This window comes from Anticarsia gemmatalis, chromosome 3 (genome assembly GCF_050436995.1).
Source record: "Anticarsia gemmatalis isolate Benzon Research Colony breed Stoneville strain chromosome 3, ilAntGemm2 primary, whole genome shotgun sequence".
Lineage (NCBI taxonomy): Eukaryota > Metazoa > Arthropoda > Insecta > Lepidoptera > Erebidae > Anticarsia > Anticarsia gemmatalis.
Window position 1 is genome coordinate 2,489,765 of NC_134747.1, and position 16,080 is coordinate 2,505,844.

At 34.7% G+C, this 16,080-nt stretch overlaps 4 protein-coding genes across 5 annotated transcripts; 1 reads left to right on the top strand and 3 right to left on the bottom strand.

The window, feature by feature from the left end:
• Window positions 1–1,897: 1,897 nt before the first annotated feature.
• Window positions 1,898–3,738, bottom strand: LOC142987206 (uncharacterized). Its single transcript, XM_076135813.1, has one exon. It carries the CDS (start codon window positions 3,489–3,491, stop codon window positions 2,187–2,189), a length of 1,305 nt encoding a protein of 434 aa, XP_075991928.1. The 5' UTR covers window positions 3,492–3,738; the 3' UTR covers window positions 1,898–2,186.
• An 808-nt stretch (window positions 3,739–4,546) lies between these two features.
• On the bottom strand, window positions 4,547–8,420 carry La (La autoantigen-like). 2 transcript variants are annotated; one of them, XM_076135814.1, is made up of 7 exons: window positions 8,261–8,420; window positions 8,030–8,166; window positions 7,041–7,207; window positions 6,460–6,723; window positions 6,032–6,178; window positions 5,304–5,412; window positions 4,547–5,063 (listed from the first exon to the last, which is right to left on the bottom strand). In XM_076135814.1, the coding sequence occupies exons 2-7, from the start codon at window positions 8,154–8,156 to the stop codon at window positions 4,729–4,731; spliced, it is 1,149 nt and encodes a 382-aa protein (XP_075991929.1). In that variant the 5' UTR covers window positions 8,157–8,166; window positions 8,261–8,420; the 3' UTR covers window positions 4,547–4,728. The 2 variants fall into 2 exon arrangements, with proteins under 2 accessions (XP_075991929.1, XP_075991930.1); XM_076135815.1 differs by having other exon boundaries at window positions 8,290–8,408.
• Window positions 8,421–8,610: 190 nt separating this feature from the next.
• On the top strand, window positions 8,611–11,009 carry LOC142987208 (protein asteroid-like). Its single transcript, XM_076135817.1, has one exon. The coding sequence runs from the start codon at window positions 8,734–8,736 to the stop codon at window positions 10,921–10,923; it is 2,190 nt and encodes a 729-aa protein (XP_075991932.1). The 5' UTR covers window positions 8,611–8,733; the 3' UTR covers window positions 10,924–11,009.
• Window positions 11,010–11,785: 776 nt separating this feature from the next.
• On the bottom strand, window positions 11,786–15,230 carry LOC142986680 (androgen-induced gene 1 protein-like). Its single transcript, XM_076135263.1, has 2 exons — window positions 15,050–15,230; window positions 11,786–12,354 (listed from the first exon to the last, which is right to left on the bottom strand). The coding sequence occupies exons 1-2, from the start codon at window positions 15,197–15,199 to the stop codon at window positions 11,803–11,805; spliced, it is 702 nt and encodes a 233-aa protein (XP_075991378.1). The 5' UTR covers window positions 15,200–15,230; the 3' UTR covers window positions 11,786–11,802.
• Between the last annotated feature and the right edge of the window lie 850 nt (window positions 15,231–16,080).

The following is a 16,080-nucleotide window of genomic DNA, read 5'->3' on the forward strand; positions in this document are numbered from 1 at the left end:
GCGTAAGGACGACAGAGTGTTATTGACGGTTTATCATTATTAGGAAGTGTGTGTTTGTATTGTTTTCATGGTGTCTAATACGCACCATATACCTACGTTCCTTGGATTCGGTGCGCTTTATTTAATATGCAACGACGATGACTGTAGGTATCGATTGAAACGGCGTTAGTGATGAGTAACTTTAACAGTGATAGTACCTAACTCGTAAACTGAGTAGGTAATGCATTCGCTGCACAAAGTGTCAGTGTCGTCACAGGATCGAGACTCGCCGGCTTAGCGACGTTGCTATGGCTCCAGACTTACCCGTAAGTACCTAATGATTTGTAGTGATACTATTTTGATAACATTATTTTAGTAGTAGTGTTAACATTTTAATTGCTTTAATTAGCCAGCTACCTATGTTAAAGTTCTGTTTGTCAAATGAATATTGACCTCTAGTCCTACCCGTCTGTACTTATAGGTAGGAACCTACACTATCTACCTACATAATACGAAAATTTTATTTTATTCATTAATCATTTTATTCATTAATCATTAAGGTAAACGGATTAAAATATGGCTCAGAATAAAAAATATAATTTTAACAATAGTAATGTTAGCTATACATTACTAATTTTATTGACTTAACTAATCCGTCGGTAGCGCCATCTACGATTGACTGATTGAGTTGTTTTCTTTATGCACATTTCATTCGAGTCTTTATAAGGAATGTTATAAAAATATTATGATTATGGGACCTACATAGGTATCAACTATTATGATAATACCTACTGCCATGGCCGCAAGCGGGACCTACACAGGTATCAGATGACAGTGCACTTGCCCAAGCCATGCTTTCCCGGGTGATAGACGCAAAACGGTGAGAGGTGAGAGGCAAGGACCAAGTACGATGCTATAGGTGCTTGCTATCTAGGCACGGGGTATACACCCGGACTAACTAACTCATCTTAACAAAGTAGTCGTTTTTAGGATGACAATAAATTAGTAGTAATTAGTTCTCGATACTACGGTCCCAGACATTCTTGCAAGTTTATAAGTAAAGTGTCAGTTGTATAGGTCAATGCTTTCTGTCATGCTAACGCGTGGATCGGAAGAAATTAAAAACATAAATTGAGATAACTATTTATTGAATCATTCGGTTTACATAGATTCGTATTTGGGTATTGTCTGACATACCTACATTATATTGACAAATAGCAACTTAGATAGGTGCAGAATATAAAATTAAATAACTTAGACAAAAACTGTGTAATCACACAATACAGTTAATAAGTAGGTAGGTACTTCGTACATACTATAGGGTCTACAAAGATATTTCAACAAAGAACATCAATAATACGCAAATTCTTAAAAAAACACTTATTATTTTAAGGGCTATCAGCCTGTCAGTCTGCGACCACGGCCAGTGTAACCTGCGCCGAAACGTTAAACATTCCTAGGTAAAATTCTTGTTTGCATTAAGTTCCGTATCCTAAATAAAAACCAATTATTGTCGTAAAGTAATCATGTCGTTGACTTTGTTCAAAATTTATTATCTTACTCCGAAAATATGTATTTTTAATGCTAATGTAGGCGGTATTCTTTTCCTATTCCAATTTTTGAAAATACCTAAATGCCAAATTTTTAAGGATGGTTAGCATCCAACCATTAAACTATTCATTCACTGGGTCACTAACAGTAGTTACCAAAACTGAATTATGGCATTCTATTAATCAAATTACTACTTCATTTTATCATTATTTAAATAAAGGTGCAATTACAATGGCTCTAACAATTATTTTTCGTGAAAAGAAACACAGTTACTGTTTTATGACTGATAATGCCATAAAAGCCCAAAAGTTGACTGGAAAATAATGCCATTGGCATTAAGTCCTAAAGTATAAAATAAAAAAAGATATAAATAAAAATAAAGAATTTAATTAAAGCTACAGGTCACTTTATCTTTATAATAAGTAGTGAAGTTTGGTTTGTCAGCCACTTCCATGTGTACACACACTATACAAATCCAATTAAATCATCATTATATATTAGAGTGAAAACATTTTTTTGTGAATGTATAGAGTCAAAGTGACTACAGCCACAGTGTAACAAGAACATAGGTTTACTGCAGAACATATTTAAATTTAGTTCATTTTTGTCCCACTCTTGAGCATGTAGGAATATCCTCTCAAAGGCTCTATTATTACTTAGCAAGCATTAGTCTCCCTGTGTCGGCTCCTATAATCACTTGTTCTGTCATTAACAGCCTTTTGCAACTCCTTGTCATTTATTGTATTTATAATAATTTCTACATTATTCACTCCAAAACTAGCCATGGCTTCAAGTAAAATGTCATTTGAACTTTTTGATAGGCAAGTACAAATTAATGTACACAGAGCAGGCTTTAGCTTTCCACACAATTCTTCTAATTCCCCTATATCATTGTCATCAAAGGAGGATCCATTGCTATTTGATTCTGTTGCCGAGGTGATAACTTCCCACATTTTGTAACTTGATTTTAGGCAGCATTGTTGAAATTCAATACGTCTTTCTTCAGGGTCTTGAATGATATTCATAATGGTAGCTATAGACTCAACAACATCAATTAAGTCAGTATCCATTTCCTTAAGTTGTATCATTTTACATTCATAATGTACAAGTATTGTATTTAAGACACAAACTATTTCATAAACAGGAACACTCACATTGTGAGCAATTAAAGATGATTTATCAAAACCTAGCAAAACTAAATGTATTTGAATTACTATAACCATAACTCTTTCAAGTTCGTCATTTGTATATGCACTTCGGTCACGACCATATATTATTTTAAATAATGCTATCACTGCATCAAAGGCATCTTGTGTCACGAAATGGTCAAAGAATAATGTTCGGAGACTCTCAATATTACACTTTGAACAAATTGTGTTCAAGTTTTCCAATGCAGTGGTTAAGACATTTTTATTCCGCGTATCCTGCATTACATCATACAATGTTGTTGAATACTCTATATTTTTAAATATCTCCATCCATTTTGTGAGTTGTTCTTCATTCCCTTGGTATACGCAAGCACTGATGAGACGCATCATCTGTATGCGGACGTACATGTAATCTACATTGATGTAAGGAATAAAGATAGATAAGAAGCTGTCCATTGTCATCAGATCATCCACAACCTCTTTTAGACAACACATATTAGCAATAATACCAATAATTATTTCAACAATCCTCTTCCTATCTATAACTGACAATGCAAAGTTGAACAGTTTCAACGCGTCGTATCTTTGTAAGAATAACACAACATCTCTCTCCGCAGTCATGTCCCAGAGTACACAAAGGTCTTCTTCAAATGATTTTTCTTTAAGCTCTTCCTTTAATGTGTTCAAATTTGCAAATTTTATTAAAGTTCTTAGAACAAATCGTTCACTGTATGTTGTATTTCCGATAGCATCACCAGTTACAGGGGTCGGTTCTTCTGAAGCCGCGGTTACGTTTTCTTCAGCAGGCTTCATTTTATTTAAGTTATGTAGTACTTCTCCGAGCTTTACTGTTTTGATACTCCTAAACTTAAGGACACTGTTCTCTTCAACCACAAAGTTCAAATGTTCAGAGACAATTTCAAAGATTTAATAGCTCAGGATTTTAACTATTCCCTGTTATTTGTTTTCGTAAATAAAGCTTCAATATAAATATTTTCATTCAATGACAGCATTGGCTAATGGCGAATAAGACCGAGACTATACCTACCTACCTATCATGTGTCAACCTCAATTTTCTGACAGAACCGACAAGTGTTGCCAACTCGATTGTAATTTAGTAGTAGATTAATAGATAGAAAAATAGGACAATTTCCTCAACAGTCGATGACATCATAAATAATATATATAAAAATCTACCGGTTAATGATAATATACTAAATTTTAGTTCGAGATATTCACTAAGTACTTAGTCGTGGTTTAGTTAACAACAGCCGCAAGGATGATCTCTGAGGTAAAGCAGCAAGATATTATACATATAGAGTTCCTCCGTGTTTCGGAAAGCACGTTAAATTGTGGGTCCTGGCTGTCATTTTCGAAGATCTTTGACAGTCGTTAACAGTAGTCAGAAGCTTCAAAGTCTGACAACCAGTCTTACCGAAGGGTATCGTGTTATCCCAGGTGACCGGGTTGCGGAAGTCAGACAGGCAGTCGCTCCATGTAAAACACATTCAGCTGCATCAGCCGACTCCAACATAGTTTGGAAGAAAGGCTAAGCTGATATACTTATCTTTCTATCATATTGCAAAAACAATTGTTTATAAAATCGAATAATAAAAATAATGCAGCATAATAAATCGCCGCATCGTTGGAGACGTGACAATGCTTATTCTTTATCCTAAGAAAGGGCCAGCCTTCTCGTCCAAAATATCTAGTCACGACTATCTTACGATCCATTACCAATTCACAAAGTTGTTTCAGTAATTCTATATTCATAATTTCGACAATATCCCAAACTCCCCTTGCCAGGCATGCGCAGCACTGGATGCGCCTGCGTAAATAGTTTCAATGAAGCAGAAATAAAAGACCACTTACAAGAACAAGTTTAATCTGATGTACCATATAGTTAACAAATGAATAACGTTCGTCATTTATTCATAACAAACAGTAATTACTTATCAAAGATAACTTTAATATTGCTTGCTGTAAGCGAACTGTAGTACAATCTATGTGAAAGCACAGGGTCCTTAATTAAAAACGATTAAAGCGTTAACTAGCTTTCAGTAGCTTGAACTTTCTTTGGAGGGCCATCGTCGCCATTATCTTGTTTTCGTTTTTTACCGTGGTACTTGTTACCACCTTTCCTTCCTTTATTCTTTTGGAAGGTTTTCATATTTCGACGTCTTTTAGACATTTCTTCAATAGTTTTGCTTAAGTATGTCTTCTCTTCTTCATCTTCAAGTATCTTAAATACGACTTCTTTGTCTGAAATTTTAAGTTTGCCGTCAGTCAATTTCTCAGCGAGATCCTTCGCTGTGTTTTCTTTAGCGAGGCGCACCCAGCCCTCTTTGTCGCCGACCTTGAAGTCTATGTACGCGACTTCCGTGCCTGAAAGTACAAAATACAATATTTCAGAACATAGATCAATAACATATTACATGTACAAACGAGATTTTACTAAAAATTACACGGCCTGTTTAAACAATTTAAATAAATTTCAAAATTTGTTAAACTCATATCAGTTCTACATTTTTTTTTATAATAAAATATGAGTGTATTACACAGCACTGACTTACAACTTGCTATTTACATTACTTTATATGTATGATGGAAACAGACAAAGCTTACCTAAAGCAGTAATAGCATCTTTGATGTCCTCCCGCGTCATGGTCTCCGAACCCTCACTGAAGTGTAATACTGTGCCTGTTGGCAGCTTGAAGTCATCTTTTTCTTGCACCTGTAACACAACATTTTATATAAAATTTGAATATATATTAGTCAAAGGTGACTAACTGACATAGTGATCGATCAACTTACAGTCCGAACCGCTGGACGGATCGGGATTTTGATCATTTCTATCCCCAAGGGAATAAAATTGAGGATTAAAGTTTGTAAGGAAATTCTGTCCCAAGTCACAAAACCACGCGGATAGAAGTCGCGGGTAAAAGCTAGTTAAATGATATATTTGAATGTCGTATTCTTTGATCATTGAGGAGATACATGACTTTTAACTCACCTTCAATGTAATACTTAGTTTGTCTATTCCTTGATGGAGATTCAATGATAAATAAATAAATGTTACATTCTCAATAATAACTCAAATTTTGGTAACATCCCCAGTATATGGCAATAGGCTCACCATGAAGCATATTTCATACACTTTTGCCTACACCTAAGGGTATATTAGTCAGTGATGTTATGTATGTCTCTCTACTTTAAAATTGACTATTAAATTATAAGAAGTTAGTAAAGATCATAATCAAGTGGTGTTTTCTGGTATCGTTCAGGAGGGTGTGATTTGATGTATGTATTAAAGGAAAGATATTTATATTATATCACTATTATTTATTACTCACCTCCTTTTCCCTTTCCTTGACTTTCTTTTCTTTCTGCTCTCTCTTGCTAGCGTACTCTTCTTGTTTTTCTTGCACATAATCATCTTGCCAACGAACTATCAACTCTGTATCTTCAAACTTGGGGCTTCCATTTAAGAATTTCTCTGCCTATAAAAATTATAAGATAAAATAAATATGCTAAGTACACATTTCTGTTAAATCTTTAACTTTTTTTTTATTATAGCTCCATTTTAGATTGAAATTGTTGAAAGAACATTTAATTCTCAACTTCAATTTGGTCCTTGTAAACCCTCATAACATGAAAAAAATATTTTGACAAGAATTTTGATTTACTTTTATCCTAAGAAAACTTACATCATAGTCAAACATAGTTGATAATTCAACTGATGATTATAAAAAAAATAGAAATAAGCTAACATGAACCTTACCTGTTCTCTAGTCTTAAAAGTAGCAAAAACAGATCCCTTGAATAGCCGTTTCTTAGACGCTCTATCCATATACTTTCTCATTATAACGTTTTCAACATCTTCATATTGTGCAAAATATTTCAACAAATCATCCAATAAAGAGTCTTTAGGGAAGCCCTTAGCGTAAATAGTACGAGTGTTTAACTCCTTTCTACGTTCCTCATTCATTTCAGGCACTGGCATCTCAGGGTTACGACGGACCTTTTTTGGAGTGTCATCGGACACCTGCGGAAAAAAAATAATTAGTCTTGAATTAAAAGATGAGTAAAAACCAAAGGCTTAAAAATAAAAAACTAAGTTACTTGTGTAAATGCTGTTAAAACTAAAAATGTTTTTCTGTTTGATAAGTGTAGTGGTATGTCGGACAAATGAAATCAGTGATTCCTCATCAATATGCAGATTTGGATTTAACACAGGATAATAATACTGCCTGTGCAGTAGTTGAGAGAAAGATATAATAAACAAATATCATTGAACAACTCACACACATTCTTGTGATTCCAAACTAAGTAGAGCTTGAACTAAAATATAATTTATCTTACCTCCAAAATTCCCGATGTGGACTTAATAAGTGCATTAGCAATAGCTTCAACATCTGTAGACAGCTTGGCAAGACGGTTGAACCTGATCAATATCTCCAGGGGCACCCACCCATCGTCTAACTGCACTTGTTGACGCAAAAACTTGTCACGGGAGAGGTTTACGTCACCTGTAATAGTAAAAAATCATTATTAGCTTCACTTATAACTTATTAACCGGCAGTACTGTAAGGCAAGATGTATGGATGTGAGTAAGGCAAAGGAAGTTTGTAAGGATTGTATCTAGTGGCATCCTTAGCCTCTGACGACTGTTATGGGAAATATGCATGGTACGCAGTTTCACTTACTGCTTTAAAAGATAAATTCAATATGTTCAGTGGTTCTGGAATTTAGTAGTAACAGTAGTATAGGACAAAAATGCCCTTTTTTGTTTAGAAAACTAAGTCATTTATTTTTATATAAATATCTCACCAATTATTGTGTTTTGGTAAACATATTATAATCATGGTAGCATCACTTTCAATGTTGTTATAACTTTACATTTAAATATGTATATAATGTGTGAATCAGCCTCAGATCATACAATGAAAAAATACATTGCACCAAGTAACACCTATATTTCATAAAAAAAAATATAATTTCATCAGCCATTTAATAAAAATTTGAAAGCACAAACAGAAAGCAATACCATTTGTTCAGTAACAGTTTAGGATCAAAGCAGATCATCAATAGTTTCAGAATGTTTTAACTAATCTATCTCTATAGAAGCTTCAACAGGTGATTGGTCAGTTGGCAGGTGTCCTAGTGTGGCAATTGACATGCTTGACACAGTTCACTAAAGTACTACTGCATAACAAACAACTCAAAGGAAATATTGTTTCGTTTGAATCATTCATACACATAAATGAGTAAGACCTCATTTTAGAGTCATACTAAGGACGCCTTTAAATAAATTTTACGTCAGCACCACACATTGTAACATTCATACATACCGAAGTAATACTCCACTTGGCGAATGATAGCACTTTCTAGTTCCGTTTCTGCATCTATACCATTTTCTGCATTCTTGTTATTTTCGTCTCCATTGCTATCGGCAACTACTTCTTTAGCCTCGGTCATCTTTACGACTCTGCAAAATATTGATATTTAGCGCTGTACACTAAATTGTTTCATAAAATATTGGTTAAATCAATTACTTCTTTAACAATTTGCCCTAAACTCACTTCAATAAAACGGTAAAGGCGAATAGTACCTAGTAACTACACAAAAATTAACTGAAATAAACAAAATCTTAATGAAAACACGTGTTTCACTTTAACCACACGCGGCCGGTAAGACTTTGATGGTGGCGGGACGGACACGAAATTGACTTTTCATTTAAAGTTCGGAAACAGTATTGTTAGAAGTTCGTTTCAATTTTAGCCTTAAAAGATAAACTTGACATTATTAAAGACTTTGTTAAATTAAATAGTTAGCAGTGCTAATTTATTTCAATATGATATCTGTTTAATATAATCACTGTGCTTAACATAAATAAAGAAATTTCTAAACGATTGTCAACTTTGTTGACATATCACACAATAACAAATAGACATTCCTTATGTCAAAACCTAAGCGTTTCGCTGCGAAACTTGTGAAACATAACCTAAATAAGTTTATAATCAAGGTTTGTAAATAAAACTATGGATTTGCAATCATGGGAGTCCGGGGATTAACAACATACATTAACTACAACCAAGATGTGTTTCTGCAAGACTTCTTACTTCACGATTCTTGTCTGGTTATCGATGGGCACAGTTTGTGCGCCCAATTATATCGATTGCTAAACTGTTTCTCCGCATTTGGCGGAGACTACGATAAATTTGCAAACTATGTTCGAAACTTCTTCAAAAACCTAAAGAAATGCAATATAACACCGTATGTTTTGTTCGACGGGAGTCACGAGGGGAAAAAATTGAAGACTGCGTATTCGCGCCTAAAATCGAAAATAATTGGCGTTTCCAAGTTGGACCCAGTTACACAGGACAGTATGAAGATCTTCCCACTACTACTTCGCGATGTATTCAAAGAAGCCGTCGCTGACATGAACGTGCCATTTACAGTTTGTGAGTTTGAGGCTGATGATGAGATCGCAGCAATGGCGCGACATTTGAATTGCCCAGTCTTGAGCTATGATTCGGATTTCTTCATTTACAATGTGTTATACATACCTTTTAACACACTAGACTTCAAACCCAAGCCTGTAGATGTAGATGGTACTAGAACTATGGTAATGGAATGTAAAATTTTCCGTATGGAACATTTGGTCAATATCTTTGGAGGTTTACAAGAAGAACTCTTACCATTACTAGCCACATTACTGGGTAATGATTATGTTCAGAAAAGGGTGTTCAACAAATTCTTTTCTCAACTGAAATTGCCGAAGTCTAAAAAGAAAGCAAATGATCAGCAGAGGTGTGTTCATGGTCTGTTTAAGTGGCTACAGAATGAAACCTTGGACTCAGCTATTGCTAAAATATTAGGAAGATTGAAGAAGAGACAAAAGAACTATGTACTGTTTGTTATTAAAAGAAGCATTGATGGTTATAATAAAAGGCACTGTAGATCACTTGTATACTTTGATATTCCTGAGGATGAAATTCCTGAATCGGATTGGCAGCCACCAGATGACATTGATGAACAAATAAATTCTTTAGCTGAAGACTCAAATGATAACGAATTATCTTCAGAGAATGAAGAAGAGGAATTCTCGGAAGACGAAGAGGATGTAGAGGATGAGGAAGATGAACGGTTCATTAATGGATTACCGGAGTGGTGTGCCAATGCTATTCGTCTAAATTATATACCCAAACCATATATCAACCTATATACTCATAACTTATATTTTTGTAGTCCACAAGCAGAGGACTACAATGATGAGGATTCTTTTCTATGCTGCCTTCCCATCTTAAGATACGCCTTTGATCTATTAACAGACTACTCTAATAAGCATCTTCTGTACGTCTGCAGAGAAAAGGCATCTTATAAAAGGCTGTATGTAGACAGAGAACATGCTACAGCTAGAACATTCTCTCTACCGTTTAGTGACTTGACGGTGGAACAGTTACACTTTTGCTTCTATCATTTTTTGAGAGAGAAATTACCAAAATTGGATCCCACTGTAATTGAAGTATTGCCATCCAATTTCCAGTTATTTTTCATTGCTGTACTGTGGTGGGTCACCAAGTGTGAAGTGCCATTACGTCATGTGCATAGTTTATTTATGACTTACACTATGTTAGAGGCCATCGATGAAAAAACTGGAACATTTAGAGGCAACTTTCAGTTCAATAACAAGTATTCTAAGAAAGTTGAGGAACTAAAAGCGAATCCTATCCCTACAAATTATGATGCTGATGAATTGTTTCTAAATAAGAATAAAGTACAATATGAAGACTGTCTCATAGCAGCCAGTGTTTTACTGAAACATTTTGAATTAGATGACAAAATTAAAAAGAAACCGAAGACCTATGATAAACATGCAATGCAATCATTTGCACAGTTTCAACATAGTTTGATGCAGTTGAACCTTTTAAATACATTATGTAGAAACCCGTATGAGCCTACGAAATACTCTAAAAGCTTTAATGGTACATTTGCGTATAATTTTTCTTTGAAATTAGAAAACCAGATGGATCCTAAGAATTTTATACATCAATATTTGAAAGGAGCTACGACTGTGTTGATGTTTTACGACAGTTTGTATAGTATTTATGAGAAATGCGTGGAAAAAATGGACCTGACCAATACCACGTGGACGGGTAAGAAAAAACGAAGAAGGAAGAACAAAGTAGATTCAGAAATAGATTTTATTGTGAAAGGTTTTGAGTCTGAGGTTGTGATTTGAAATATTTTTTTGAGATTTTAGCATTCATTCTGTAATTTATTTTAGTAAAGTAAAAATAAATTCCCTTTGATTATACAAATTCGTGTTTCTGTATTTTTGTAGCTTAATTACCTTATAAACCATTGTATCATCTTTGTCGAAATAGTTTATACAATTATTATATTATAATAGGTATTTTATTTTTTTATCTACATAAAAATATGCTCGTTTTTATGTGTCATTTACATTAAAAACAACAATAGATAGGTTAGTATTTTTAACATTATTTTAACTTGGAGGTCTTAATTAAAAATAAAATAAAATATATTTTTAGTTAATTGTTTATGGTTACTGAAGCGTGTTGTAATTACCTGTAAGTTGGTCGAATAGAATCTGCTAGAAATAGTATTGATATTAACTATGCAAATATTAATATTCTGATGCCTATGGACAAACCATAAATAAGTACTTATTATACGTAGCAATCTACCGGATTTTGGATGAGACTGGAACCTCGGCTCTAAAAGAAGTTGATTTGCTGTCGGTCACAAAGAAACGCGTACGCCTCAAATAAGCTGCGGGGAACCTCATATTTAAAAAGTACCTTGATGGGACAAACTTGTAAGCATATTTATAATTCAAAGCCATTACATACATTTCTCGCGATGTAGGTCAGTAAAAATTAAAACCAAATGTAGTAAATAATGTAGGTAACTGCTTTGCTGATCGTGAGTGGATACTTCGCCGGTTTGTTCTCGCGGCGAGAAAATAAGAAATTTTCAGCGCCTGCACATAAAAAATATGTGACAGTCCGCAGTTAAGTCATGTCTTCGATAGATGCCAATAGGCGCACCCCTAAAGGAAGAAAATAAAACAAAAAATATAAAAATACTCTTTTAATCAATGCTTTTTCGAAGACCCATTAGTGTAGGTTACTCTTATATCTAAAGACGACAAACTATTTAACTTTTCACCTAACACGTAAACAGATATACCTATAATAGAACTACACGCAAAGAAAAACACTTTCATTGACCAAGTAAATACATTTAAGAAAGGGTATACCCAAATACCCGTGTAAAAGTAAATACCATGTAGCCAACATACATAGGCTAAATTAAATAATAAGGCAACGGAAACTCCCAAAGTCCTGGACGGATAATTGCGTTTAGAAATAAATAATTCTATTAAAATAAAAGGAACTATAAATGTATGCATTGTGTGGTTCACCCAACTAGGGAATTGTAACTCGATATCTTCAGGGAAAATGAAGTCTTTGTTAACGAGATAAAGTCCCCAAAAGGCCGAGGCTACGTATATGGCTATTGTAAAAGCTAAACTAAAAAGTATGTCTTTGATTTTTCGAATTAATGGCGGTTTTTTCGGTGCCGTCGCGTTGGTTCCGACGATGTCGTTTATTAGTGCGATTGTGAAGTAAACTGTCTGCAGTACCTGTAATAAAGGAAAATAATATTAAACATTCATATATCTATATAAATTATACTTCAGAATAGAATTAACGTAGCATACCGAGTTGATTGGTGTTGAAAAGCTACTGATTGTAATACGTAGGAACTAAACTCTGGAAATTTTATTTGATTAAATTGGATATTAGATTAGGATATTATATAATATCTAATAAGATGTTTTGCCTTGCCTAGATTGCGATATTTGAGTAAAATTATACACAAAAGTTATCTTAACACTGGCATATACACACAAAATATACCTAACAAACGAGTAACTGTCTGTTACAGTTTGGCTAGGCCGATTTTCATGGAATTTAACATAGAGATAAGTAGTCGAATACCCAGGTTCATATAGCCTAAATCTTAGTTTTTTAAATGGGCGATAGCACAACGTTCCCAACGTTGGGAAGAAGGTGTAATTTTATGTACATAATATATGTAGGTACAATCAAACGGTAGATTTTGTTGCTATCTATACTAACATTATAAAGCTGGAACGTTTGTTTGTTCGTTTGAACGCGCTAATCTCAGAAACTAGTGGTCCGATTTGAAAAATTCTTTCAGTGTAAGATAGCCCATTTACCGAGGAAGACTATATACCATCACGCTACGACCAAGACGAGCAGAGTAGCAGTAAAAAATGTTACAAAAACGGGGATAATAATGACCTATTCTCTCTTATGTGACGCAAGCGAAGTTTAGCTAAGTAGTTTAAAATAAAGTTTAAGCTTATGACCATGGCAACAAATATAATATTAACCTATTCACACAATGCAATACCGACCTCCTTCGTAAGCGTGACCTTACTATCTTATTACGAAACTAGATAACTTTGGACACAGCATTGACCGCAACTGTGAATCGTTTGCTCTTGTTTTTTATATTACTTTGTTATTATGCGCCAGTGGCATGCAGTGATGCGATAATCTATTATTTAATTTAATTTTGTTTTTGTTAAGTAATAAATCTTGATACAGAAACAAATTTCTGATTTTGTACCTATAGATCAGTTATGATCTATCTAATCAGCCCGTATCCACCCACTGTTGAGTATAGGCCTCCCCCTCAGCACGCCACTTTATACGGTCGTCCGCTTGTCTCATCCATTTCGGCCCTACACATTTTACAATGTCGTCCGACCATCTAGTTGCAGGCCTTCCTTGAGACCTGTTATGATACCTACTTGTATTATTCTTGGCCTTTGTTTTAAACAAGCCCTGGGCCTGCGTATAGCACATCTCGGATCATTTGAATCGGTTCAGCCGTTTAGCAGTTGTGAGTGTAACACCCAAACAACCAGAGCATATATTTTACTTTTATCTTGCTTATCGGTTGTCTGTTTTCATGGAATGGGCGCTAGTGCATTGAATGGGATTCTGGATTCGATTCACCATTTGGTTAAATTGCCAAACAACTTCTGTTAATTGATAGTGTCACAATTACAGTTTGAATAGATAAACTACCGCTGAATGTACCTACTTCAGAAACCAGGTTCTAGAATATAGTTATTTTTGATAGCTATAATAATAAGTTCGTCCATTATAAAATTGGACTAAAGATATTAATGGGGAAACGTGTGCCTATTGTTTACACCTTTGCCTGCCTTAGCGTACAACGGGCACGATTGTATGTAATTTACAAATAACTAATGATACATATGCTATTACATGGTTCATAACCGTGACTTGATGGTCTTGATGCCACTTCCGATCACGCTAATTACTTATCATTATACACTTATATGAGATTTATACACGTAGGTACCTGATGGTCGCAGGTTCGAATCCGAGGCAACACACCAACGACTTTTCGAAGTTATGTGTGTATTAGAAATAATTATCACATGCTCCAACGGTGAAGGAAAACATCGTGAGGAAACCTTGCATGCCTAAAAATTTGTTTAATACATTTATTGAGGGCATGCAAAGTCCCCAACCCGCACTTGGCCAGCGTGGTGGACTCAAGGCCTAACCCCTCCCTCATTACGGGAGGAGACCCTTGCCCAGCAGTGGGACATTAATGGGTAAAATTAAGGTACCAGATTAATCAGAGTCATTTTAATAAATAGCATAGTCTACGAGTCTGATTTTCTGTCTATCTTATATGGTTAAATTACTGTACCGATTAAAATGAAATTTTATTTGAAGAAAAGTGTAAGTGTTTATAGGACTGCGGGTTTTTCGTTATTTTTTTTTCTAATCCTGTTTGAGTGTCCCACTGCTATTTTTATTTGTGTTATTTTTAATTTGGTTAAAAATATTTAGCTGCTTTTTAGTCCATTGATTTGTATGCGACTGTCGAAGTGAATGTATTACAAAAAATCTTTCTCCAAAGAGACTGTATTATACCGGTATACATACATAGGCTTTAAAATAATTAAAATTAGTAAAAGGTAACCCGGGTAACATCGGGGCGGGACACTAGTATATAATTAACCGACTTTAAAAGGAAGAGGGTTCTCAATTCGAACGTATTTTTTTCAATATATAGGTACTCTATATAAGTACCTGAATCTAAGGATTACTCACACATGGTCCAAACTAAGCCGAGCTCGTAATGTAGTTACCAGATAACAAATGAACATACTTTCTACATATTACTTCTAAATACCTACAAAACATAGATATATACCTAAATACATTAACATACATTTCGACTAGTACAAAAAACAGACTTACAAGGCACCAGAATGTCAAGAAAATCCCTCTGGCCTTCCAAGGCATTTTGGCAAACTCTTCAACAGGGAACGGCAAATCCACATAGTTTTGATCGTACCATATCGCGTATGAATTTAAAGCCACAACGGCCGAATGAAATATAACAGACATTTTGGACACGAGTGTACCGCAGTGAGGTCGTCGACAAACTGATTGTGAGATTGATAATTAGGCTGCTGTTTTGTTTTGACTAAGCCTTATCTGATAGATTCGTCTCCGGTTTGAGGGCCTATTTTCTAGTTTTGTTTGCGTGGTTCCGTAACACATTCCTTTGAAATTTTACCATTTAAACCATTTAGTCAGTACATTTATGTACAACAAAGGGCTACAGCTCAGTAAACGTTGTGCTAGGCACAGCACTGATTTTCAGCTGCCCCTAACAAAACCTTTAATATTGCACGCGACAAAAAAGAAAACAACACTGTACCTACTTTAAGAAAAAAAAATTACAAATGAGTTATAAATTACAGAAACTAACAGTGTTAGTGTGACACTTAAAGATAAGTAATTAATAATAATATAACAATATAAGTAGTAAAATATAGATGTTATTTGGCAATCTGTCTGTCCTTTATTGGAAAGAAAACGGCCAAGAGGGAGACCCAAGACCTCATGGATAGAAGTGTTGCGGCGAGATATGAAGGCATTTGAGGTTGAGGAAGACGGTGTCAATTTAGATTTGATAGGGCGAAGTGGAGGGAGAGCATAAGGAAGACTGACCTTACCACCATATGGGAAGAATAGCCAGGGAGAGAGAGAGAGAAACATAAACAAAATTAATAGCTAGTATACCGGTCGGTAAATGACCGGTGAGTTAAAAAACCTTATTGACATTTTATGTATGGATGCCTCCGTTAAAGACGTTATTGTTAATCAGGTTAGCAATATAAGCCATTTTAAAAGGCCTTCGGTGGTTTGGTCATCTTGGACTTTTGGTTGACCATACAATGAATGAATGAATGGATACTTCAAATTCCTGTACGATTCTACAG